The sequence below is a fragment of the Haliaeetus albicilla genome, chromosome 1, assembly GCF_947461875.1.
Source record: "Haliaeetus albicilla chromosome 1, bHalAlb1.1, whole genome shotgun sequence".
In the NCBI taxonomy this organism is placed as follows: domain Eukaryota; kingdom Metazoa; phylum Chordata; class Aves; order Accipitriformes; family Accipitridae; genus Haliaeetus; species Haliaeetus albicilla.
Genome location: NC_091483.1, coordinates 68,448,878 through 68,476,756, shown reverse-complemented (window position 1 = coordinate 68,476,756; position 27,879 = coordinate 68,448,878). Strand labels below are relative to the sequence as shown.

At 42.1% G+C, this 27,879-nt stretch overlaps 1 protein-coding gene across 19 annotated transcripts in view; it reads right to left on the bottom strand.

Annotated features, from left to right (window-relative positions):
• The window catches only part of PROM1 (prominin 1), a 65,689-nt gene extending 40,059 nt beyond the window's left edge, over window positions 1-25,630 (bottom strand). For 7 of the 19 annotated variants that reach the window (XM_069793159.1, XM_069793191.1, XM_069793181.1 and 4 more), the window contains exons 1-3: window positions 25,443-25,628; window positions 18,636-19,049; window positions 2,373-2,431 (exon numbers count right to left, since the gene is read on the bottom strand). In XM_069793159.1, the coding sequence (XP_069649260.1) occupies window positions 2,373-2,431; window positions 18,636-18,855 (279 nt within the window). In that variant the 5' untranslated portion in view covers window positions 18,856-19,049; window positions 25,443-25,628. Of the gene's footprint in view, window positions 1-2,372; window positions 2,432-18,635; window positions 19,050-23,863; window positions 23,995-24,033; window positions 24,125-24,421; window positions 24,502-25,442 lie in introns of those variants that run through there. The other 12 variants (XM_069793126.1, XM_069793151.1, XM_069793147.1 and 9 more) reach the window with 7 other exon arrangements.
• Between the last annotated feature and the right edge of the window lie 2,249 nt (window positions 25,631-27,879).

Below are 27,879 nucleotides of genomic sequence, written 5' to 3'. Positions count from 1 at the left end.
CCTTCAGTGACATTCACACGTCCCTATCCCCATTGGAAACTCCTCCAGGGGCACATCTACAGCGATGCAGGTCTCTTCACAGCTACCTCTCACTGATGCTTCTGTCTTCTGAGGGACTCTCTGCTTGTCCTGATAAATTTTCCTTTTCCAAATCTGTTGTAGAGCTTTGCATTGTATTTAAGTCACAATTAGGACCTATAAATGGCCTGTATCTGTTTGGCTTCTTAAGGACACCTAATATTCTATTTGTCACCCTATAATCACACAGTATTTTAACAAGTGCCTCCTCTGTGCAGGATTACAGCTGTCATCAGTCTCAAATTTCTCATGACTTATGTACTAGTTACTAAATACTACACTTGTGCTCATGTATACCACCTATGGTCTAATAGTTTTGTCCAAAGACTGCCAACCAAGTCCACCCTATGTTCCTCCCTGAGTATGCAGGCACAACCTGTGATGCACTACTCTCAGAGAGCCCCACTAAACAAGCATATGGGATCAGCAAGAGTCATTGATGCGGCATAACAACACCCACACACTTGGATGTCATGCAGAGGTTATCAAGCTACTGGAGCAATAAGCTCGTTGTCAGGATGACATGGAAGCACAAGGCTTTCCTCCTTCAAATCCCAAGATCATTCAGGTCATCCTGATTCAAGGCAATAGCTCAGTGTCTATATGCCAAGTGCCATACTCCTGTTATAGAATCATAGAATGGCTTGGTTTGGAAGGGACCTTAAAGATCATCTAGTTCCAACCCCCCTGCCATGGGCAGGAACACCTTCCACCAGACCAGGTTGCTCAAAGCCCCATCCAACCCGGCCTTGAACACTTCCAGGGATGGGGCATCTACCACCCCTCTGGGCAACCTGTTCCAGTGCCTCACCACCCTCACAGTGAAGAACTTCTTCCTTACATCTAATCTAAATCTACTGTTTTTCAGTTTAAAGCCATTACCCCTTGTCCTATCATTACATGCCCTTGTAAAAAGTCCCTCTCCAGCTTTCTTGTAAGCCCCCTCTAGGTACTAGAAGGCTGCTCTAAGGTCTTCCTGGAGCCTTCTCTTCTCCAGGCTGAACAACCCCAACTCTCTCAGCCTGTCTTCACAGGATAGGTGCTCCAGCCCTCTGATCATCTTTGTGGCCCTTCTCTGGACTCACTCCAACAGGTCCATGTCATTATTACGTTGGGGACTCCAGAGCTGAATGCAGTACTCCAGGTGGGGTCTCACAAGAGTGGAGTGGAGGGGGAAAATCACCAATTTCAACCTGCTGGTCACACTTCTTTTGATGCGGCCCAGGATACGGTTGGGCTTCTGGGCTGCAAATGCACATTGCTGGGTCATGTTGAGCTTCTCATCAACCAACTCCCCCAGGTCTTTCTCCACAGAGCTCCTCTCAGTCCACTCATCACCCAGCCTATATCTGTGCTTGGGATTGCCCTGACCCATGTGCAGGACCTTGCACTTTGCCTTGTTGAACTTCATGAAGTTCGCAATGGGCCCACCTCTCAAGCATGTCAAGGTCCCTCTGGATAGCATCCCTTCCCTCCAGCGTGTTGACTGCACCACACAACTTGGTGTAATTGGCGAACTTGCTGAGGGTGCACTCAATCCCACTGTCCACACTGCTGACAAAGATGTCTTCCTGACAGGTACACCATACTGCAGGAACTACAAGCAAGTAGCTCATAACGAAGTAACTTGTCCATTGCATGGTCATGATTAAGGTTCCTACTGCAGGAACTCAACCAGTGATACTGCTTCAAAAATAAGCTACTATCCTTGAGAACAGCCTAAAATCAGACACAAGTTACATTCTATCTTCTCTTGCTACCAGATACCCTAAGAATTTCAACTCTTACAGGATAACCACAAACCCAGAGAGAATGGAAAATATCCCTAACGTGCTTAGCACACTACACAAATTAAAATATACTTTATAAGTAGGCTATGGAAACTGTTTTACAGAGGCACCAGAACCAGCATATAAATTCAGCTTTTTGAGGACAATAGTTGAAGCTAACACAAGGGCTGAGCAGTAATGGTTCTCTCTAAGTGTTTTTAAATAAAAGCAATATTTTTCAATACAAAGAGCCTTCAATCTTTGTGCAACAGACACCACAATCACATTACAGCTAGAATTTACAAGTGAGCCTTAACTACACGTAGCTTCTTTACAGTGGCTTATCAAATTTTCTTTGTAATATTTTTCTGAAAGGTTTTATATGAAAACATCAGACTTGTTATTCATAAATTTCATTCTTGAATCCTGTTGTTATAGCTTTAAAATACCATTTCCCATTTTAGAAACAAAAGTGAATTTCAAAGTCATTGTTTCATTATTTTATGCATAACATAAACAATTTACCTTTTGATAATCGCCCTGTGTATTTCCAAACTTCTGCTGTGCTAGTTTTCTGATGAGATCTGAAAATAAGCAAGAATATTCCAGAGTTTTAAACATGATAAATTTTAAAAATGGGGGACAGAGGATGATATAAATTCTACTGTTAGGTAGGCAAGATGAAATTAAGAACAGACGTCAACAGGATAGGCAAGCACATAAGTTGTTTCCATAAACCTGCCTAGTAACAACATTTTTAATCAACTGTATATTTTATGAGCTCACAGGAAGATAACGAAGTTATCTATCAATTAATCAATTCCTACTGAAATACAGTGAAGGTTTTTCCAAGGTCATCCTCTGTACCATAAAATCATTATTAAAAGTTGATCACAAACTTATCGATTGGACTATGTTCTGGGTATCAGCTTTGCTTCATGTTTATGCCAAGTACATACATGCAAACGCATATATATATACACACAGCATTAGATACATAATGTGCAAAATAACGCTAACGATATCGTCTTGACTGAATGGTAGAAGGAAGAAAAGGAAGAAGGCCCTTCTCTTGCCAACATTATCCCAATCTTTTTTTCTTTTTTTTGGGGGGGGGGGGGGAGGGTCAGGGTGGGATGTTGGGGGAGGGCAGGCAGCGTGGGTCACCTCTGGACCAACAGACTTTGCATGAGAGTATGCACTACCACCAAAACAAATCAGAAAGCCTAACACATGCCAACTTACTGTGCACGCAGCTCCATCTAACACACTCATTTCTTACTTATTCACAATATAAACAAAATACAGCAACCACCAAAAAGAGAAAGTAGGAATTTAACACAAATAGTGCCACTTAACATTACAAATATCATTTCACCACACCAGTTTCTTTCAATAAAGCCCAGCAGCTGCAATGAATGGATCCCCTTTTTGGGACATCACCAGCCTACCCTTATTGAGATTTTAACAACCCTATGCAAACTATGCTGGGAACTGTGGCTCCCGGTCATTTCTGTTACACCCTGCACTTCGAGAGGGGCACCACCAGCTCTGCAGACCCTCTGCCTCAGTGAGGCATCAGCAGCTCTGGGCATGTTCCATGGCAGGTTGTGTAAAAGCAACAGCGTTTGGATGTTTGGGAGGAATGACCGACTGAACTTCTGGTCTCCTCTGATGAAGAGGAAATGCATTAGGAAGGAGCACACTGCACCTCAAGGACGAGCACTCTGACCCCCATGTTCATACAGAGCTGGACTTCATGGTACTACTGCCCTGTCGTTGTCTCCCCATATACAAAAGAACATACTTGGTAAAAACCTCCAGTAAGTTACATGTCCTGGAGATCAATAAAGGACCTGAAACTGACTTCAAAACTGACTGTTCACCTCCCAAAAATCCAAGCCCTCTCAGAACTTACTGTAACACTTGTGAAGTATGTTCAATGAGGTCACAGGGGCTGTGATCTCACTCCTCTCTAATCCTGCACATGACTCAGGAAAACAAAGCCCTAAGTAAACAATGTCCATAGTCCTCTCCCCAACACCCTGCAGAGGGAACCTGGGCTCAACTGGTCTGCAAGTTGAAGAGATCCTGAAGAGTTCCTCTCAGAAAACTGTGTCCAAGGAAAGAAAACACACAAGAACAAGGCAACAACTACATTTTAAGGAAGGTACTCCCTGCCAAGAAGCTGCAGCCAGCAACACTGCCAATTAAAAAATAAAAATCTGTTAACATATCACAGGGGTGTCAAGCCACAAATCATTCACAGACAGGAAGTATATTCTGTAACGCAGAAAGAGTGCTAGCAGTAGATGATCAAGGACTCGCTGTGGTGAGGCAACCTCATTTTGGACAGATCATACATAAGGTAGACAATAAGGCTGAATCCCACCATAACAGAAGTAAACCCAAAACATATATAGAATAAGCACCCAGGAAGAACAAGAGGTACTATCCCTGCAAAGCCTTTCAAGCTCTGCATCTTGACAGTCAGGAGACCACTGAAGGCAAGGGCACACACCACTGCACGGGCAACACACAACTGATCCACCCCTGCAGCTCTGAGAAATCTCACACACTGGGACCAGCAAGTCCTGTACTGAGACCATCCCAGGCAGCATCCCTGTTTCTCTGGGAGTTTCAGCAGCAAGGAGGTATACAGCCACGTGAGGCAGAACTGCACAAACCCCAGAGATGTAATTCACACGGGTTGTTAGACAATTTTTTTCTTCCTCAGCAGAGGTAACATTTCTTTCTTCTTGTTTATATTTACATACCTACCACATAAAAAAGTTTAAGAAATATTGGTGCATAAAATATAAATGCAATCAATTTTCCTCTACAGCTAGATGCCTTTTAGCAAGCAGGAAAAGTAAGGGGCTAGATCAACCCTCTTGTTTCCATATTTATGCAACTATTTAGCATTGTGTGGCAACACACTGCAGAACAGCCACTAAAGAGAAACCTCTACCAACTTAAATGAGAATGCAATGGGAAGGGAGAAAAAGGAATAGCTTCTGCAATCCTCTGTGGCATGAAGCAGTACAGACTGCGTGCGGGCAGTCAAATGCAGGAGCCGACTGCCCAGGATGCTGTGGCATAACCCTCCTTGCTACTACTCTGAAACCAAGCAGGAGAGCCCCCAGCAACCTGCCCTCACTTCCAGACTGCTCCTACCTCAGCGGTTCATCTTGCTTTGGAAAAGGTTTGGGCCCAATGACAACCGGAGGTCCCTTCTGATCTGAGTTATTCCAAAGTTATCCTACTATCATCCTTACTTTTTATTATAAATTATTTAATGGAGAAGTGAAAGCACTGCCAGGAAGCATGTAAGAAAGCTAAATTTTATTATTGACAAAAACTTACTTTGATACATTTCCTGCTGTTGGGAATTGGTACAAGATAAAATTTTAAAAGAATTAGCCTTTCCTGTTAAATAAAATTTGAAAGTTTTTACCCATTCTTCTAGTTGAGTGTCTATCCCCATCAAATTAAAATTAAAAAAAAAAACCAAACCATTTAAAGTTTTACATACATCTATACACACATACATATTTATGAACATCTGTATGCATATGTGTATGCATATGTAAAACTACTCAAGAGAAACAGAGGACAGTTGAGGCTGGAAAGGACCCCCTGAGATTGTCCAGTCCAACCACCCAGGTCAGTGCAGAGTCACCCACCACAGGTTACCCAGGGCCATGCCCAGTCAGATTTTGAGTATCTCCACGGAGAACATCCAATACTTAAAAAAAAAAAAAAAAACCAAAAAAAACCCAAACAAAAAAACCCCAAAACTGCTCAGATTACTTGTGATATGCTTAAATTGCTCACTATGTTCCCGACTCACAGTTTATTTATACTCTTTCCATAATTCACAGCCTGCCAGTCAGAAAAATGACAGCAATCAACCTGAATTCACTATGACAAACTGATGCAAAAATCAGCATTTTCAATGTGCTTTTGAAATTTAGAGGCTCTAAAGCCTGTTCCTCAGAAACTAAAACACCTTTAGGTTTATTATAAACAAGAAAGCCTGAAAATAGGTACAAAAAGTTCCTGCATGGATTGAATAAGTTAAATAGTGAGAACAATACAAGTTTCATACATAGCACAATGACCACTATTACACAGCCCATTTTTTCCCCTTAATTGTCTGGAATGTGAGATTTCCCTGCTGAATAAAGATTTACTATTTATATTACTTTGCAATGGTTTTTAGAAGTAACATGATGCTTCAGGGTGTTTTTCTCACCAGGCAGCACAGTGATTGACCAGTCTTTGCCATGAATTTACTATTTCAATAGCCTTCAGTATCAACTGGATTAGACATATTCCCAGTTAATTCATTTCAAATGAAACGTGGAAGTCATATATATTCCCATAAAAACAAATAATTTGGCTATAACTGAATGTGAGATTACCTGCAGTTACTCACCCACACATCTGTAGGCACAAAAACATGCCTTAGTGGTTTTGCAGCATCATGAGTCTCCTTGCTCATTGCAGGGCGGTTGGAGCAGATGATCTTTAAAAGTCCATTCCAACCCAAGCTATTCTATGATTCTATTGGGTTTTACGCACATTGATAGTAATCACAGTTACTACTGCAGTGCTTAAGGCTTAAGCAGGGGAATGTCCTGTGCCAGGTACTGTGTAAACACAAGCATCATGTTTTCACATACAGCTACACTGCTCATTGTAGCACAGTGAAGGGACACCTCAGCTCACATTTAGCCTGTGATTTTGTTTTGCTTTTATGAAGCATCTTTCCTCCCTAGCCAGAACATCTCATCTCTAGCATTCAAATAAGTTTTTATTTAAAATTGAACTAACTCCACACAACTCTTCTGCGTTATTGGTAGAGTACCACCTTGAGGCTGATTTCTGTTTCAAATAAAAAGTGCTAAGAAGGTGTGATAAAAAGCAGTGTCCTCTACTTTCAAATTAACAGGATTACTTCTGAAATCTCGGCTTGACCAGCTGCACACATTGTTTCACAGGACCAGTAATCCAAGGCTTTAGCACAGAACGCATTTTATCACTGGGGTTAAAGAGATTTACCTTGTGAGGCTCATTTACACAGCTAATTACATTACTGTTTTGCTCTGTCTCCTTCCTGCTCTCATCACACATGTGAAATGCCATCTGCCCTAGCAAATTTAACTAGCCAGATGAACTGTTAATTTACCAATGCAATTTGTGATGAAATACTAAGCACCTCTGAGGAGCTCCAGCTAAGAAAACATAATCACCAACTCCTGCATTGCATGAGTATTGTGTACATACACTCAGTATCTCATTACCCCGGCAAGAAAATGAGGTTATCACTAGGCTTGCTTCTTAGGACTGCTCTACAGAAAGGGATAGCAAAAATAATAGATTTAAAAATAAGCTGTCTGGCTATTAAGTACCAACATAAATTAGCTACAAATTCTTCTGCCAAGAAAGCTTTTCAAATCTAGGTGACAGGAAAACAGTTGGAGTAAAACCTTCGGGAATGCTATGCTTCTTCACTCAAACAATTCCATTGAGCCATTTCAGTTATAGTGCAACTCCAGCATTAATCAAATTATGCCAGAAATTAATTTATCTTTTTATGCATAATATAACATATTAGGCTTCTATTCTGAAAAGGACTTCAAGCAAACCAATAAGAACCATGACTGAAGCATTCATGTCACAATGAATGGAGATTTTTCAGAACAACAGGGGAGAATTACAAGATAATATACATGATAAATTAATAACTGCTTTAATGCTATCTCATTCTAATGCATAAAACAGTATTTCATCCCATTCCCCTTCATCTGTAATAGACAGAGTCAATGGACTACACACACACTGAACAGTTCAGTATCTCTCCGAATATGGGTCACTTTGACCACATTTAGTGTCATAAGCAAGTACCAATAATTAGTCTGAAATTAATGAATTAAAATTACTTCAGGCTTGGGCTTTTTCCTCTCTAATTATGACTCAAACAAATGAATAACTCTTGCAAATCCAAGAAAACCAGGAAAGCTATATTAGCCTTTCAGACTTAGAGATAAAATTCTTTCAGGTATCTTAAAGCAAGTTTCACTGCAAGTTCAGTTTACTGACATTTTAAAATACTTGCTTTGACTTGAGTGGAGCTTTGGTTGCTTCCCCAAAGTTAGAAAGCCTCTAGCCATTAGCCCTTACTATGGTCAGATTCAGCTTCCATTGAAGAGGTCTCCTTCAGCAGGTAACCCAAGGTTACCTTTGGTCCCCTTTACTGCCACTACCTACCTAACGCCTTTGTTTACTCTTACTGTCCCTAATCCTGCAGTGATTGCTTGGCTCTGGTTCCACTGCAGAGCAAGGTAAGAGGTCAGTAATGTTGATGGCCAAAGAATCCACCATGCACATTGGTGCAGAGAGGGTCCTGCCGCATTGCTCGCCCCATGCCATCTGCCCTCTTTCCACAGAGCAAGAAGAAAATTCACTCTGTAGGCCAGGTGGGAAGTCTCAGAGGTGATGGGATCTTCCCACACACTAAGAGACCACTTTAGTCCACAGATGAGGAGTCTAATCCATGCACTCACTCATATAGTCCAGAGCGTTCCCTTCCAACTCCAGATTCAAAAGGTTCACTCCCCTCTTCACAATGTCTCCCTCAGATATTGGGCCATAACCCTTGTCCTCAAACTAAGAAAAACCCCAGCCTTCTCAGATAAATTGTCACCACAACTTTTAGGCAAGCTATCTCTCCTATACAATTCCCAGGTTTCTTCCTTGAGTTACTGGGAACATCAGGCTGGTTCGGCTTCCACCCTTCTGCTCCTTGCAAGAGGCCGTTCTGGCCCTCTTCCCTTCGAGCATAACACCTGAGTAACGCCGAGCTTCTGAAGCTCACACAAGACCACCTACTTAAACTACAGAGATAGTGAAAGGAAATTCTCTGTTCAATCACCTGTTTATTTACTTGCACTAAAGAATACCATGCAAAAACTAGAATCTTGTCCAAAGGCATGGCTGATGGTTTAAGAAAAAAAAGCAAGTAAGGAAGGAACCTTGCTGCTGTACCTCACCACTGACATGCTAAATGAAGCCCTAGAACCTGTTATTCTACACTGGCCAGAAGAACTTATTTGAATGGAGGTAAAAAATGACAAATACATACTAAATTGCTTAAGTATTTTAACTTCTCATCTGCTACGGCAACCTGTCTTTTCACCCTCTTCTGCCTTCAGTATGCTATTTCCTCTCATCAACACAATCATTGTCCATTTCCATTCTCTGACTCCACATTCTTTAATTACATGCTGATCAAAAGCAAGACAAATATGCTTATCCTACAGTACTCTGGCTCAGTCTCAAAATCCAGCAACACACAATATGACACAAGCAAAACCATAATAAATGTATTAAGGTCTCAGCAGACTTGTAAAGCACATATGCTTTATTCACAGTTGAAAGGACAAGCTACTAGACCACCCAGAAATGAGTCTTAGCTTCTACTGGATGCAGTGAGGGGCAATGTGAGAGGGGGGGTAAAGCTGCGATATGAAGTAGGTAATGAAAAGATGAACAGCTATGAGCTGGATTGAAACTGTAGCATTGGTCTAAACAGGATGAGCTTTAACCAAAGTGCAGGTAGGACTAAGCATGGTGCAACTGCTGAAGACAAGGAATTGCAGAGCAGCAACAGCTGCTGAAGGAACTAGGACATGAAATTAAGATGACCCCCTTTGCACCCTTCCTGACAGAAAATAGCATTGATCCACTCAAGAAATTATACAGCAGTGGATCAGATAATAGCAAGAGTCAATGAACTTCATTCATGCACACAGGAAGTTCCCCAATTTCCCAAAAATATGTATGAAACAGTTGAAGTTTTATAAATTTAGCTTCCTCAAGGTTGTTATTAGTCAGGAAGACCAAATGGGTAATTTAAGTCTTCCACTGAAAATCCTCACACCTTATAGCTGCCCCAAACTTGAGGTTATTCCTTTAGTGCAGTCACATTTTCCATTTAGGCATATTCTGCTTTCCATCAACATGCACAGACAGCATTAAAGGCCTGGTCAGGAAAAGGTTTAAAGAAAAAAAAGAAATAGCCACAATATTGACTGTTACAGGACACCTAGAATGAAAGATTTCTCCTTTGAAAATAACCTTTGCAGGAACTTCCTAGTTGTTCTTTGCCACAAAGAAAGTTCTGTTCTTGCTGAAGTTTTGGAATAAAGAACAAAAAGAGAGAAGCCTTTAGAAAAATCTTTGCTTAGGAGGCTATAATAAATTTGCATGTATCACACAGACACAAAGTCAAGTAGAAAGCTTTGAAGAAGTATTCCACACAGAAACTGCATTCTCTCATTTTCTGAAGGCAACAAAATTTCTGTAGCATATTGTTTGTGCCACAGCAACTATTTTTTGCCACTTGCTTTGTTTGCAGTAGCTACCTAAAGGTCTTCCTAGGCCACCATCTGGTAAGGATTTACAACAGATTATGGGCAAAGATTTAACTTGGTGCACTGTGTATGCTTGTCTGTTTTAGCACACTGCAGAGATTGAGCAACTTCTTGAAAGTGTGGGTTGTGTAGACATATTGGACTTGTAACTTCGATCAAAGTAGTAAATATTTAGACTGTATGAACAACAGCATTTTTCCTACTCCTTTCTCTCCTCAGAAGTTGCTGTAAACTGAGGAAAGCACAAAAACTCTTCTCATATATTGCATAACTTGAACCATTGGAAACATGAATACAGATAATTGGGAATGACACACTGGAGCCCTGCTGGTACCAGCTTTTAATTACCTCATTGACCGGCATTCTGGCAGCTTCACTGAGATTCCTCAGAATTCCCTCCCTCTGTTTTCCCATTTCTGCAAGGGCCACAACATTCCACATATGTTTGATAACTGTGGCATGCATACTGTTGCAAAGTACTACAGAGATCACTACCTCACTTAAAAAAAAAAAAAGGCAAAAGTAAAGGTTGCTACTCTGAAGAAAGTTAATTAGGCCTCAAGTTTGTGTTTGTTCTGTACAGGTACACCCAGGCATCTTTCAGCTGAGTTAAACAGCCAAAGCAGTAGTTAGTAGTAGTAAGAATATTCACATTCACAACTGTAATCACTGTTTAAAGTTCACAAAAATAAAATAATTTGGTATATTTTCAGAAAAAAAGATCTTGACTATGTTACAATGCAGTACAGGTCATAATTTAATCACAGAACTGTTGTTAGATGAGAAGAAATAGATCTGCATATTGCAAAAAAGTGTCAAAGCAGGTTTGTGGGCTTTTTTTGTAACTGGTAGGCTTACACTAAGATGTATATACTGATAGATTAGTCAGCTTAAACGACAATAGCTGACATTCGTGGCAGCTGGTTTGTGGAAAAGATAGAAGTATACTCAAAAGCTTTAATAACAATATGGAAAGATTTTATACTGTTAAAAGGATTACAAAACCCACTAAAATTAATACTTACACATTTATTTTGCTCCAGCAACTTTTGAATAGTGCATATTCACTTAGAAAAAAGCATCACTTTTGTTAAGATCTAAAAGTTACAGAAAGCATCTTGAGAAGCAAAAAAAAGAAAATAGTGAAAAAAAGGAGAGGAAAAAATTCTAATTCTCATAATTGTCAATGTAATTAAACATTGAATTTGAGGAGTGTGGAAAGATTTGTTGCAAAGATCTATCAAATTCTTATTACTTTGGCTGACGTAATTCAAGAAAAAGCCATCACTGAGCAAGACCTAGGAGTTTGTTGCTCTGTAAACGATAACCTAAGCAAACTGTCAGACAAAAAATGAGAGGGCTAGGCTAATGTTATCTAATTCTGATGGTCTATAACAAAGAAAAGAGAAAGTCAAATGACTGATTTTCCAATAACAGGCAGTATCCATACAGTATCTCATATGATTAACTCAAAATGCTTCATAAGCCCCACCCCCAAAACACATACCACACAGTAATACTAATTCATAGAACCATAGAATCATTTAGGTTGGAAAAGACCTTTAAGATCATCAAGTCCAACCATCAACCCAACATCATCATGCCCAACAAACCATGTCCTGAAATTATCTAGATTATCTACATAATGCATTTTTAGGACACGGTACCTTTGCTTTTTTCTTTAAAAATATACAAACCCTATCAATGAAGCTTCTTTACCTAGAATGATAAACAAACACCAAGGCCACCTTCTGTCACAATACCATCCTGTACCTCCCATCCTCCTCTTCCTTGTCAGCACCCCTGGATTTAGCTGCGCCCAGAACTCATCCCCTGCACACCAAGGCAGGGAATGCTGCTGATCAGCTCTTTGGTTATACCTTGTGTCTGCCATTAATGGCCATAGACAAACAGAACAGGGCCAGGACAGTTTCAAGCACAGGCCTGGCACTGCCCACACTGTAACTATTAGCAGGTTTCCTCAGCCAGCTCAGTACCTCACCCAGAAAATGCCCAACCCACTTGCCAGGAAACGTTCCCAACAGACAGAAAGGACGTAGCTGTCTAATTTGGAAGGGATGGAAGGCAGTTTAGGTTGGGAAATGCAAGCCGAGTCTCAATACCACACAACTGTAGGCCCATTTTATTTATTATTATAATCTAGCCTCCAAGAGGCACTACTGCCTGAGGTGCCCTCCAGCCTATTACCACAGCCATCTGTGGTAATGCCACTTCTAAACACCCTCCCCACACAAAGTAACCCAACTCCCTCAAACTCTGCTTGAGGTCCATTTTCATTAGTTTCTCCCTTCTGTCCTAATAGTGTTGAAATTGTGAAGCTGGATTGTAATTTTCCAGTTGCTGTCAAGGCATGTTTTTTCTCCTAGGCACAGCTGGCAGGCAGTATTAAACCAGATCAGGGCAAGCATTGAGGATACTATAGAGAAAGGATTCCAGATGTGTGCATAGTGCAAGATTTTCAGATGATCTGCTATGCTACACTGACTGAAAAATGACTTGCATATTTTCCACATAATACCTATCTTCAAGAGATTCCTTGTTTATGTAATCCAAAAGAAGTGGGCAGGAAGACATCAGAGAAGTGTTAATGTCTGCAATTGTAGTTTTCTGCAGTAAGCTGTAGTAGATAATCTGTATAAACCTCCCCTCCCTAAAACCTCTGTCTCCTCCCTGTCCACAAAAAAAAAATCCTTTTGACAAGCAATCTGTTAGACAGTCTGCAGTTTGGAATAGTTCAGGGAAAATGAAATTACTCTTCTGACACCTAAAAAAATAAAAAAGCAGGCCTTAAATCTGCTTCAGAAACATTCTCAGAGTGTTCCTTGTCTACATGGGTATGTCATCATGTAGAGCATCTCTTTGCTTCCCAGCAAGAAATGAGCAATGATTTTTTTTTAAACACTATTTCCTTAAATGTATACAAGTGGGCAGAGAAAAGAAGAGGCTAATTTATCTTGTATCTTCCTGCTGCTCCATCTTCCCTCCAGTATTTCCAATGTTAGACACAAGAAATTTCTTTCAAAGTATACGCCATATTATCAAGTAAAGGAGCACTGTAAGTCCCTCCTTCTTATCCCAGTTCTACCCAAATGACACCACCACTACTTGCTATATATAACCTCTGTCACTGAAACCTGCATTTTTGATATAAACACTTCAGCTACTACTCTAAATTCATGTCACAGCTGTAGCCACAGTGCTGGAAAAAAAAAAACAGTCACAGGGATGTGGTGAAGGCACTGACTCTACAGCTTACCAAAATCATCATTTCACAACACAGCTTAGACAATCTATCAGCTAACTTAAAGGGCAGGTCTTGCTCTTCTTCCCTTCTTAGTTCCTGCACCACCAACTGCATCTGTGCTCCCAACCCAGCTCCAGGATGTAAGCTTTAAGAAAACCAACTCACATGCACAGGAGGGTAGCTATGAAGCACTATCTCAAAAAAGCAGTCTATCACATCAGTGCAGTTTCATACCCAAAATAAAACTGAGACTTCACACAATTGGAAAAAGGATACTGTAACTTAATTTTTTATAAAAGGTCATAATTGCTTTGAGCACCTAAGCAGTATCTTATGTTCCTGGACTGCAGCATCTGCACACAAGTCAGAGCCAGAGCACAGTCCTTTCACCGCGTGCTGGCATGGATATGCCCAGCAGTCCTGGGAAAGTCTCAAGTTTAAAAAGCAAAAGGGCATTACCAGCTACCCGTAGCTGAGTTTAGCTCCAATGCTGCAACATCCACACACATGCATTTTTGTTGTAGGGGAGCTGTGGAAGATTTATTACTAACAGGAAGCAAAGCTAAAGTAGAAACGGGTAACCAAGAACTAAAGACTTACAAAAGGCAGAGAGGTTAGTCTTACACACACACAAAAATAATTCTTACTGAGTTTTTAACTGAGGGGGTGATAAAGTGTTTGGATTATTTGCTTTAGAAACTCACATACAACACAGCTAATGTATTAAAAAAATCAATATCCTAGGAGCTCAAACCTACCTACAACAACAAGGTTTTGCATATGCATTTTTATATGCATATGCATACAGCTATACTAGTGTCGTGGTTTAACCCCAGCCAGCAACTAAGCACCACGCAGCCGCTGAAACCAGGACAACTAGCTACAAATACATTGCTTATTTTCACATCAAGTTATGTGATTATTTTTTAACGTTAAAGTTTTAATTGCTGAACACACTCATGTGAGATATTAATTGCAGAGATAGGGAACACAAGACTAGCTTGCTGAACTCTGTAATTTGCAGCTCCTTTGAAGACTGACCAGGTGAGGAGAAAGGAAGACCAAAAGCGGTCAGAGACAAGACTCTGCATTAAAATAGTCAAGTTCTGATCCTCAGTCTTATGCTCAAACTGTTCAACAAGTGACACTCCACAAACAGAAAGAATTGAGAGGTGTAGAACCAGTCTAAAGAACAGCTTGTTCTTGTACCCCACAGGCAAATAGTACCTTTAACTCTTTATGCTGTTTTGCCCAGGAAGTACTTGCATTCAACAGCTGATTTTTATATTAAAGTTTTATTCCCACTTCAGCAGAAACAGGGTTATCCACAATAAAAAGCAGAAGCTGGAGCAAAGCAGTTGTAACTTAAATTAAGTTGCACAGTGACCTGCAACATGTTCAGGTACAGTAGAGTAAGGTAAACAGGCCTGTAAGTTTTTGTCTTATTTCACCTAAAAATAGGAGCAGGAGCTTTATTCCTAGCTTGTTTCCTCTGTGAACTCTTCACGTTTTTGTTACAAGACACAAGCTGTGAAACCAAAGATTTGTTGTGCACATCCTGCTGGCAAGTGGAATCTCAGATTAACATCGTCTTACTGCAACTAACAACAGGTTTCCATGGGAACAAAAACAAAACCATAAGATATTCATAGCAGCCAGAGGATCATACTGACCATGCCCTGTCAACACCAAGTTCACATCTCAAGGTCTCCAACACAACAGGTGACATGCACCATGTCACAACCATGAGCTGACTTAACTTTATTAATAAATTAATGCTTCAGTTTATGACAAATTCTAAGTAAGAGAAAAACTGACAACTGTTTTGTTAGATGTCCTCTTAGCTGAGTGATAGAAACAACTTGTAATTTTCCTATTATCACCTATTATTTTAAGTGGTGCTATTAACAGGAAAGAATAATGATGCTCTATCCTACACAGTCCTCAAAGGTAGCAGCACCATCATCTCCATTTTACAAATGAAGAAACCAAGGCACAGCAAGATTAAAGTGACCTACTGAGCCTCACATAGCAAACCAGTGACCAAACACAGTCTTTTCCACTCCAGTGTGTCATTAACTCAAAGTGGAGGCTGCTTCCCTGCGTAACAGTTTACGCTTGGGAGAAAATTCACTCCCATTTACACCAGTACATCATCTAGTGAGGACAGAAGTATTTGACTGGTGGAGTTGAAAGCAGAATCTATTTACATTCACTGAAGCATTGCAATCAGATATCCTAGTTCACTTTTTTAAACTAGTTTCTTGCCATATCCAAAGAGCACAGTGCTGGTCTTAAAAATTCAGCAATTTAAAAAAACTTGAGTTACAGTTCCTTGCCCTGGTTCTGTTATTGTGCTTTATGAGAGCACTGTATTCAATCCCATTAATAACTTATCTATTAAATCTAAACTTAGATTAAGTTAGATATCCACAAACTGGATGGCATGAACAAATTAATGAGTAAATAACTAGTCACTTAAATTTAATTCAAAAAACCCTTACAAAATATTTGACTGATTTTTTTTCTTTAAATGAAGTGATCCCTTTCGACTTTCAAGCAACATACAAGAACATTTAAATGTATGTTAAGACTTAGCAGCATACAAATACTTCAAGAACAACATTTCCCAAAGACTCCGATGTACTTCATATTTTGCTTTATCATAACAGTATAAAGCTCATACTAGCCTTCTTCCTACAAGGCACACTTGGGACTGAAGGAGTATGAATGTTATACTGTAACATATTCAGCTCCATCAGAGCACTACTGGAAGCACAAAGATGACTTGGAAAGGCAGGAATATCTACATGCAATTGGACAATCCTGCCACTTTTTTCCCCTCCCAGCTAATAGCACTAACAGTAGATTGGAAAACCAAACATCAAGTACTTCCAAGAATCAGGGAAAAAAAATAAGACTACTAAGATCAAAGGTCTAGGTGACTGATGCCAAGTCCTGCCCATGAATTACACTTCTCCTCAATGTTATGGTTATATGCAATACACTGGGGCATCAACCTGGACCTAGCTCTTCTGAAGCACCAGCCCAATCGGAATGACAAAGTTTTGAGTTAGAAACATCAAAAGGCTTGCTTTCTGTGCCCACTTGTGATTATGTTTATTTTCATCTCTGAATCAAAATTACATCTTTTTCAAGTTGGCAGTTTAAAAAAAAAAGGCATTTCAAATATGTAACTACACCATTAATACACCGAATGTGAAAATAGAACAGCATATGGCAAAAGAGATTACGGGGATTAACCAATTAAATGGTATGACTCAAACTGACATGATCCATCAAATCTGTATTTTGCAGCGAGGTCTGTGGGGGCATGGGAAAAGGACTTCACCTAATGCAAATAATGAAAGCCAAACTTCTAAAAATAACTGATTTGGCAAAAAGTATCTGCAAGAAAGGAAGAAGAGGTACGAGATGCTCAAAGCTTACAAGCTAAGAACAAGTGATTTGCTTCTGGATGTCTCCTTTCTCTTTAATGCTGGATTTCACAACACCTACTTGATGCAGAACTTACTACAAGCAGTCCCACAGGACTATAATATTGATCATAAATTCTATGCTCCATAATTATTTACATGCTTAGGACACATAATATTAAATTTGACATACAAGGTTACAGACCAAATTCCTGTTAGTATAAAGACACAGTAAACATCTCGCTGAAATCTAGGGTCCACAATAGTATGAGAATAAAATATTCAAGTAGGGCTTTAGGCAGAACAAAGGCCTGTTAGAGAGGCAAATAGTTCATCTGCATATTTAATGGAAGAAAAGAGGACAGAAAAGCAGAGATAATCTGGAAACAATTCCTCCAAAAGGTAACATTACTGTCAGCTTCATGCAATTGCCCTCATTACACCCTGTGTAAAACCTGCTCAGAAGACAGATCCTGTGGGGAATAGGCCAGGATTTTCCTCTCCTGGTTAACACCTGGGACTCTGGGCACTTGTCTAAACAGAATTCATTCATTCAAGTTCATTTGAGCTCATTCGTCTACAGCTATTGAAGAAATGTCAAAAATACAAGCAAATAATAGTTCACAGGTATCATACAGGTACATGACCAAAGAATTTAAGACTTTAAATTACTAAGGGTTTTAATATATAAATTGAAAGATGTACTACAAAATAACACAAACGCCTTTTATACAGCTACAGCTAAACCACCAAAAGAAATTAATAACAAACCAAAGCCATTCTTAGACTTTATTAAAGCTTCACCTCAATATAACTTTAAATGCCAATATTACACAGACACATTAGCATTTTGTTTTAAGAGCTAAATGAAACAAAAAACACATTGGAAAGTTGATACAACTACCACATCCACAAACACACAGCATTTCCAAAAGCACCTTTTAATCAATGCAACCTCAATAAGCACACACTTCTCTAATTCCTACTAAGTTGTCCCTTCTAAAGGAAAAGTTAAGGTAAGGAATGGAAAAAAAAAATCTCAATAAAACAAATGCAGTTCCAAGTCTTAACTTGACAGCTTACAAAGGAACAAGAAGTTACACGTGGCTGTGTAATGGAACTGACCTTATATAAAACTTGACTGTGGATGCACAGATACAGAAACAAATGAAATTTATTTCAAGTTGCTAAGTTTCCATTTCCTAGGCTAAATCTCATAATATTATAACGACTTGACTGTTTATCATAATATGCAAATCTCAGAGAGCTGTCTCTTATGGATTTAATATTAAATACAAAGCAGTTTATGCTTTACTCCTATCTCATGCTTCTGAGCATACATAGGAAAAAGTTTCAGTTAAGAAAAAAAAAGCCTGAAATGCATCAGTGACAGCTTTGACATATATAAGCAAAGGCCTGTGAGATTTCATCAACATTTCATTTTCATTAACAATCTCCCACCCACTATGCTTAGCAGAAAAACATTACTTTAAGTGGAACTGTACACATTTCCAGGCCATAACATGTGCTACTAACAAAGCCCTTCATATCAACTACTTCCAGATTATGGTCTTAATAGCTGCAATAGGATGAACATATCAATAACACATCTTTATTAAAAAAAAAAAGTAGTTTATCTGCTTACCTTGAGGAAAAGAATTTGGCTGCACTAAGTACAGGAATGCATGTACTATTTTAAACAAAATTCCTATTGGCCCAGGTTCATGGTATGCACCTGTATCATACGTCTTGGCTGGTACAAATCCAAAATCCAAAGTCCCAGGAGGCGGTTTGTATATAGGCTGTACCTCTGAAATAGTACTTCCACAAAACAGCAGCAGCAGCAAACAGAGTTCCGCAGCCATAGCTAGCAGTATTCATAAAATTGGAGGTAGAGATATTTGTCCCACCAAGTCTAGATATCTTCAATACATTCACTCAGGGGTTAGCTTTCTAGCCAGGAAAATGCTGGTGCACCCTCAGGCCTTTTATTCTTTAATGTACTCTTGCTTCGGAGTGGTACAGAAGCCTTTCGTGGAAATGACTCAGCGTACCATCTCTGGCAAAAACAAGAAAGAGCTCGTTAAGGTGTGTGCAAGCACATAGGAAAGTGCAAGATAGCCCGCATTCTTCTGTGGAAATTGAACATATCAATAGTGGTAAAAGCAAGCTAGATAGGATAGAAAAGAAAAAAAGATTGAGATTTGTGAATAATATGGCCAACTACATACACTGTACTTGAAAGAGGGGGAAAAAACAATTATGCATAGTTCCAGGTCAGTGAGTTTTCAAAAACAAACAAAGCAGAGCATTGGGACAGCTCCAGGGGAGACAAAACTAAAGGAACAATGTATGAATTGCGCTTCTAAGTACAGTATGTCATGTTACAACTGTTACACAACACATATCATCAGCCACCTGATGTTACTGTAGTTGATGGCAATCATTACAAGTCATATCCTGTACCTTCTATAATCTCAACCTTTCAGCAAAACCTTCCAGATACCAGCTACTCCTAATCGTCCTCCAAGACTGAGGAATTAAACTATTCATCAGTGAAAAGCTAACAAAAAAAACCCCAAACCCCAACAAAACACAACTTCACTCTCCTGACAGGTGACAATGGGTGTCAATAATTACTTTCTATTAACTCAAACTATCTCAAGGCTCTTAGGAACTGGAGAAGTCAGCTCAATAATTTTTATTCATAGCTTGCTAAAGCTGTGTGTCATTAAGATGACTTTGGATGCTTACACATGTTTAAGAATGTTCTGAATCTACAAAAATCACAGCAGTTCAATCAACCACCACTTAAGAAATGTAAACAGAAGCAGCCCCCCAGGCTTCCAACAAAACAACTGACCACATCTTTGTCTATTGGGGGCTAGGTATAAGACTCCTTCACTTCAACATGGGCCATGGTGGCCTCCAAGGAAACAGACCAAAAAAACCCAAACAAAAGGCAACAGAAAAACTTCTGCCCCTTTCTGACTTTGGAAGCCGCATGTACTTGACAAGTGTACCAGCAATCACTGCACTGACTTTCCCACCCATCAGACTGACTTATCTCTGAAGTGTCTTTGGTGATCTACCAGAGTGCCACTGGTGGGGATGCCCGAGAACACACTGCTCATGACAAGCTGCCCACTTCAAACTGGCGAACACCCAGCACAAACTGCCTTTTCTTAGCACAGTTGTGCTTCTGTTGCCTTTTTCAGCAGCACTACCCAATAGAAATACTTTTAATCTCCACATTGATGTTCAGATGATTCACTTGCAAGAACGACAGCAAAACACCTCACAGCCTCAGTCAGCCCAATCCTACACCAATACCTTGACTTCTAAGGTGCTTCCAGGTCAAAGAGATGCTGTAGACAAAAGACTTGAAAATCGGCAGTAAGTGAGACTTAAGTCTCTCCCATACTTTACAGTCTCTGGTAAAACAAAGGCCACCTTTCTGAAAACCAGTATTGACTTTCAAAAAAACATGTTGCAGGCTTGTTTAGTAGTCCATGCTGCATTCAAAGGACAGATTGAGATCATGAAAAATATGGAACAAAGGAATACAAGACCAGATCAAAGAACTAGAGACAGATTTGTTTCCCTGTAGTCCAATCAAGTTAAGAAGAAAAACTCAAATCTATCTTTCCGCCTCATGGCTAGTAAAAACCAAGAATGAATGAACAGTAATAATGCAATGAATAGCAGAATTATCCAACCCTTCTCCAAAAAGGCTATGTTAGCAACCACTCTGAAATATGATGCTCAACACAGGAACGTAAGAACTTAGAACACATCACACCATGAGTATTTTCCTATCTGGAAAAGACTCATTTATTAAAGAATAATAAAAAAAAAAAAAAAAAAAGAGTCCAGCTCCAAAATACTATTTTCCCTCCTTTAACTTTTTCTTGAGACTGATTTTCTTCAGTCTAAAAGGTAGTTTTCAGTGGAATTTTCTTTTATGCACCTATTACTCTAGGGCTGAACATAGAAATGGTCAGAAACCAAAAACTGCTTAGGCTGCAGTTTATTATCAAATTTACAAAAACGCTACAGGACAAAATACCACAAGACCAGAACTAAGTGGAAAAAAAAAAATTTGCCTTAATGACAGAACAGTCAAGATGTGCAAGTTTGATACAGTACAGTTCAACTTGGTTTTCTTAAAAAAAAGTTTGAACACTCTTTCTAAGTAAAGTTTAGTTTTCTGGAGATTTCTCAAGTACAGTTGCAACACTCCAATAAGGCAGGAGAAAAAGCTCATGTGTAGTGACTGAGCCTTGATTCCAAGCGATACGAAAGTGTACAATACAGGGAAATGTTAGGTGTGTTTGTGAAAGACAAAACTGAGAGGAAGATGGCCTCTGTAACTGGTGTCTTAAGGCAAAGCTAAAAGACAAGGCATGTCCTCTGTAGTGCATTCTGTTATACTAGAGAGGGCAGAAGAAGAGAAAGTACATACAACTTTTTCTTGTTGTTGTTAGATTTTAGGTTAAGGACAACTTAAAGTGCATCTAACTGTACAAACAGGCAAACAAAGCACTGTCAAAATGTCCTCCCAATATAGGAAAATAATCACTATGCCTGCTAGAAATGCAAAGTCATGTATTAACCAAGACAGAAAGTTGGCAGTTTTAAGACAAGGACACTACTGCAATTGCAAGGACACTACCTGTACTGCAGATACAAACAACATTCTACTAAGTGGAGACACATAACCAGCTTTCAATCCCAAAGACGCTACTGAAATCTCCAACTCTACCTAATTTTCAGTTAAACTTTTATAAAGTTCAGAATTTTTCAGCAAAGCAGGTGAGTTTTTTTTTAAATCAAAGAATGTGCAGAATTCTGACCATATTCTCTTCCCCTCCCTTTGCTGGCAAATAAATGACGATAAACATGGTATATATAATCTTACTGGGCAATTCCTCCAGGCTGACACCACATCCTCTCTATACTACATAAAACACTAATATATTTTCAAGGTTACATTAATAATGATCAGGAACTTGCAGAAACATTATTAAACCTGTAACTTGGGATACCTCTGAGCATTCAATATGTATTCAACCTACCTAAAAATAACTGAGATGTAAAAAGCTGCCAGCAGTTATCCTTATCTTGATATCTAAAAGAAACTTAGCTGGGAGCATATTAGTTAAATATGCTAGACTAACAGCATTGAAGAAGAAAAATATATCCATGAAATTTGTAATTTTGAGAACTGCAAGAATGACATACACAAGTGACACATATAAAGAGAATTGCATAGCAGTTTATGGTACTCTTCATTGCAGCATGTGGCCATCTCATTTCCTCAGAAACAGCGTGGCATCACTGCAGTCCATGAGCTACAGTAATTGCTAGTACAACTCTCCCCAAGTTCAAGTACAGTGAATGAAAAGAAGCTGTGTGAACCTTTGAAGTGCTTACATTAATTATCAAATAAGATATCAATTTCATTACTATGTTTCAATTAAAAAAAAAACAACCACAAACCCTGTTAAGTACTTAATAAGATACATAACAATGAAAGCATTTAACTAATTTTCTCTGTGGTTTACAAGTGTCCATCTTTAAAAGACTAGAGCTTTTGCTTTTTGTTCTGTGGTTGTCACAAATATTCTACATGTACAAGTCACTAAACATAATTCCTAGGGTTTTAAACGCTATCTATGGAGAACACAATCACCCTTTTACCAAGTATGCTGCAGTATTATCATATCTCTGATATATCCTACCCGTTATTAAAAATATTGTAGTATTTTCCCAAACCAATAAAGCTGCAGCAACTCCACTGTAAGTTTAAGAGGAGGAAAGGAGACAGAGCAAGAGCTGCATTAGTTCAGCAACTGCTTCAATGATACATCAACTCTAAATAACAGACCTCAGAAACAGCATGATGTCCAGCTCTTTGTTTCAACAAGACTGGCCTCCTTCTGTTTAACGCTGCAATCCATGCAAATACAACACTGCAGTGCAGCAATGCAACAATGATTAACCCTGTGAACTGAAATTCAATCAACCAAAGGCCAGACTGATAAAGCTCAATGTGGGAGCCTGCTGGCAGTGAACCACGATGGGATGGTGGAAGATGCAGCTGTCCATAGGAAGCCCACACGAGATCTGCCTATGTTTGTTGCATTTTTTAACTAGTAATTTGAAAATTCAAGTCCATAATCCCCTTGCATGAGGTTGCTCCAGTGAGAGCAACCACCAGAAGAGGAAAATGAATTAAAACAGCCACAAAACACAGTGTTACAGGTAGACAACTAAAACTCCTAAGTATGCATTAAAAAAAACCCACACCACCACCTTCCCATTCAAGAGACATAATACAGCAAGCCAAGTTAGATGCTGGCAAGTTAAGAAGGTACAGTTTTCTGTTACAGAATCCGTCCTAAGCCTACCAACAATTACAACCTGTTGCCATAGGAAGAGTAGGAAGCAAATAAGCCTAGTAAATACTAGAGACTGCAGGACTGAGTCTGGCAGCACTGACAAAAACAAATAGAATCCTCCACACAAGGTAGCCTCAGTATGCGTCTGACATGCTTGCTATATGCTGAAAATGAGTAAGTGCTCAAGTCAGGAAAAGCTGGATATTCAGAACCCAGTTCACTTTGACCAGCTACTTAATAATTTGAAAACAAATTTTTAAAAAGCAACACCAAAAAAATCCTGTTGTTTTACAAGTCACAGCCATTTGCAAACAACAGAAACAGACCTCTAAAAATCCCAAATGAGGTATCTTCCCCAGGACACCAGCAGGTCTGATTTTCAGCTGACCGCTTAAATGTTTTAAGTATATTTTCACTAACTGAACAACAACAACAAAAAACCCAACTTGATTTTAAGTGCTGAATTTACTGTAGCATTCATAGAGCATTCCTTGTGAGAGCACTTTTCAGCATCACATAGAAAATTTTAAAACACAGTAAAGCCAGCCCGTGAACAGAGTGGGTTTTGGCAAACGGGGACTGATGAGGGCTGAATACGTGTCCCGACACCAAGGGGCTGGGACGACAGACCCCACGTACTCCCACTGCCAGCTGAGACCAAGTCTTTCCTTCGCCTTCTGTCCAATTACTAAAACTGTAGAGACCTCTTCCTCTACCACGCTGCGGGTACCGCAGCTCTGCCTCTGCTGGAATACCGACCGATTCGGTAGTTTCTTCAGTCGCTCCCCTGCGTGTCTGTGTGCAGAGGAAGACACAGCCCATGTTTACTGCCACGGCTGCCCCTTTCCCCCCGCTCTCGGGTGAGGTCCCCAGCTCACAGCAGAGCTCAGCCCTGCCGAGAAAAACGTCTGACCACCCGGGGTGGGCTGGCGCGATCTGCCCAGGTACACGCTGAGCGGCAAGCTACCGGCAGCACCGCCTCAAGTAACTCCTCCGAGGCGGCATTCGCCGCAGCGCGCTGCCGTACCGAGCGGGGACCCCCGGCGGGAGCGGACGGGCCCTTCTCCCCGCTCACATCCACGGTTTCACCGCAGAGCCACGGCAGGGGTTTGCCTCCCCTGCCGAGCCGATTTCGAGGCCACCGCGGTGTCCCCCTCCCCCTCCCCCTCCCCGGCGCCGCTCAGGCCCCACCGCCCGCTTCCCCCCCCCTCCCCCCCGGCCCCGGGCAGGTGCCCTCTCCTCCCCGCCGAACGGCTCCCCCTCTCCCCGGAGACCTCCGGGGCTCTCCCCCCGCCCCGCTCCCGCCACTCGCCTCTCTTCAGTGGCCGGAGACTCACAGCCGGCCGCCGGCCTCCAACCCCTCCTCAGCCGGCCCCCGACCCCTCCTCAGCCGGCCCCGCGACATACGGCCCTCCGGGGAGGAAAGCCGCTTCACTCGCAGCGGCCGCGCCCGCCGCCCCGCTCTCCTCCTCAGCGGGCGGATCCGCCCTCGCTCCCCGCGGACCGGCACACACACACACACACACACCGCCCCGCCGCGCCGCAGCCCCTTCCCCCCGGCCAAGCCCGTCCCTCCCGCAGGGCCCCTGCCCGCAAGCACGCTTCCCCGGCTCCCCTCAGCACAGACCTGCCCCTCTGCCCCCCGCCTCACCCCGCGCTTTCGGGGCCGGGGCTCCCTCCCTCGGTGCCTCCATCCCGCCACTCCCCGCTCCCACAGGTCGCTCTCCCAGCCCGACTGACCGCCCCCGGCAGGCAGCCCCGCTCCCTCGAGCGCCAGCCTCCCTCGACGGCCACCCGCCCCCCCTCAGCCGGCTTCCCACAGCGGCCCTCCGCCCGCCGACACCTCCCCTCCCCCGCGGCCGCACTCTCCCGGCCAGGACCTTCTGCCGCCCGCAGCGGGAGCAACCGGGGAAGGCGGCGGAGCCCCGCCCCCACCTGCTGCCTCCCCCGGCCCCGCCGCGGGCAGAGCGGCACCGGCGGCGGGGGACCGCTGCCCCGGGGACCGCTGCCCCGGGACCCCTCCTCACGTACCGCCCGGCGGCGCTCACCGGCCAAGCGGGGAAAGCACGGAGGCGGCGGGGCACGGCACGGCCCGGCCCGCTCTGCCTGCCGCCTCAGAGCGCCGCGGCGGCGGTGGTGGTGGTGGCGGCGGTGCCGCCCGCGCATGGATTATGGAGGGCGGGCTCTGCCCCGGGCCGGGGCTGCGGGACCACCCCGGCAGGCTGGGGCTGGAGGGGGGAGGAAGAGGAGGAGCGTGAGGGTTTTAATCCCGGAGCGGCCCGCCGGGAGAGCGGGAGCTGGGGAGGCGGGACGGGCTTCGCGCCGCGGCTGTTTAAGCGCGGCCGAGCGGGTCAGGCTGGCCCCGCACTCGTACGGGAGGGAGCACGCAGCGACCTGTTGCTCCCCAGGCCGGGCAGGCTGCGGGGCGGGACCCGGCCCCCGCCCCCCGCCGGGGAGGTGCCCCCGACCGACGGCCGGGCTCCGCCGAGGCGCGTCTTCCTTTCGCCCCCCAGTGCGGCCGTGCCAGCAGCCCTCTTCGGGGATTCCTCCCAGGGCTTGGTTTGAGTCCAGGCGGGTTTGCTTTTTCCTGTCGAGGTGACTTACCCCGTTAGCTTTTGGAAAGACATCTTGTTTCACCCTTCCCGAGGGGTGTCCTTATTTCCTGATGAGCCTGTCTTTTTTTTTAGGGTTGGTATCCTGAGTGGTTTTTGTGTCTGAGGGCCAGTGATTTATTGGTTAAGACAAGCAGTACTTTTCTTACTGATTGCAATACAGTAACACGCACTTTCAAAGGCTCCTGCACTTGCCTCCTTCTGCCCTTTGTGATTTCTATTTGCAGCTTTGATATTTTAATATAGTTCCCCCATTGCAATATTAAAACATAAACACGATTCTTACTAGACCCTCCATTACTCAGCAGCACAGATCAAGGCAAAGCAAGAACTTGTGCTGGAGATCCAAGGTCATGCGGGTTCCTTGGGAGTCCTTAAAACGCTGACGGAAAAGGCAGTTAGTCTCCTTTTTGGCAGGCAGAAAGAAATCAAGGCTACGGCTATGGCAGCAGACTGACTGCAATGCTAATGTGAGTTTGGCCAAACATTGAACAGTTTCCCCACGAATGGTACTTGGTGTTGCTGAACTCTACCTGTATTTCAGCTGAGGGCATTTGCCAGCAATGCATGTCAAAGAACAAGCTGCCACAGTGGCTGCGTGTAGAAAGAACAATTATTCTGACCACAGCTAATCCCAGACTTCTTCAGCAGGAGGATCCGCAGGGGTACAACCCAAAATGGAGTAGCACAGCGCTCAAAGAGAGGCTCTTGACCTAGTTCTTGTTAAAGGTCTCATATGCACCCTAAGCTGTGTGTCAAAGAGGGACAACGCTGTAGTCTTGGGGAAAACACAGAACACCTTGTCAAAAAGAAAAACGTGTTAAATTAGCCAGCTAGCCCTCAAATCCAGAAGTACAGCTCCTGTCTTCAGCTTTGGATGAAAATTGTTCAAAGTACAAGAGAATATTCCTTCCAAATAATGGGCTGTGAGTGCCCAACACTATTAATGAGATTTGATTCCCTTGCTTCCGTACAGGGTTAAAACAGAAAGGCCAAGTCTCACTGGCCTCATTGACTGATTTTAAACTGCAGAGCGACGGCATATGGCTACAGCGATAAATAACTGCAAGGGTGGAATAGTCTGTAGGAACATGAAGAAAATGTGGAAGAGAACAGCATGGAATGAAGTTTCAGGAAATCTTGCCTTGCAGGAGCCAGAGCCACTAAGATTGTCTTTTGGATTACTGATTAATAAAAGTTATAGGTTTACTACCGTTCATGGTAGGCTACCTCAGACAGGACTTCTAGGTGAGAAATGTCTGTAGTTTGCATAAACACGGACATGCAACTAGAGTTACAGGAAAAAGATATTAGCTTTCAGAGAAGAACTGAAAATAAATCAAGACCAATACTATTAATGGAGGCATTTCTTTAGCAGACTAAGCCAACACCTATTTTCTGATCACTATTATCCATGTATAACAGATTTCCTGCTTTTTTATGGATGATGCCATCGATATAAGAAAGTTTTCCAGTCACATCTGAGATTCTTTGTACTATTGGTATCTAGCCTGATACAAAGAGTTTGCCTAAGGTGTCTGGAAGTGACTGGGTTAAGATAATTTATATTGTATTAGGTACTGAAAATGTGTTCTCTGAGTAGCACCTAGTTAAAACGTCAGAGCTTGTCACTGTGAGATGGTAAATGGAAGCATGACCTCTTCAGCTGCCTTCCATTACACTGCTGGCAACCCCGAGTATATGCCTGACCTGAAAGTGCTCTAAGCAGCTGTTGACCTTTCCTTGATGTTTCTTCTCCGCTAACTGCATGTCAGGTAGAGACGGACAACTGTAAAGTGGGAAATAGTGCACCAGTTTGCAGCCCTTTCCTTCATTCCCTGTCTCCCTGCCATCCAAATCACAACTGTGTCCA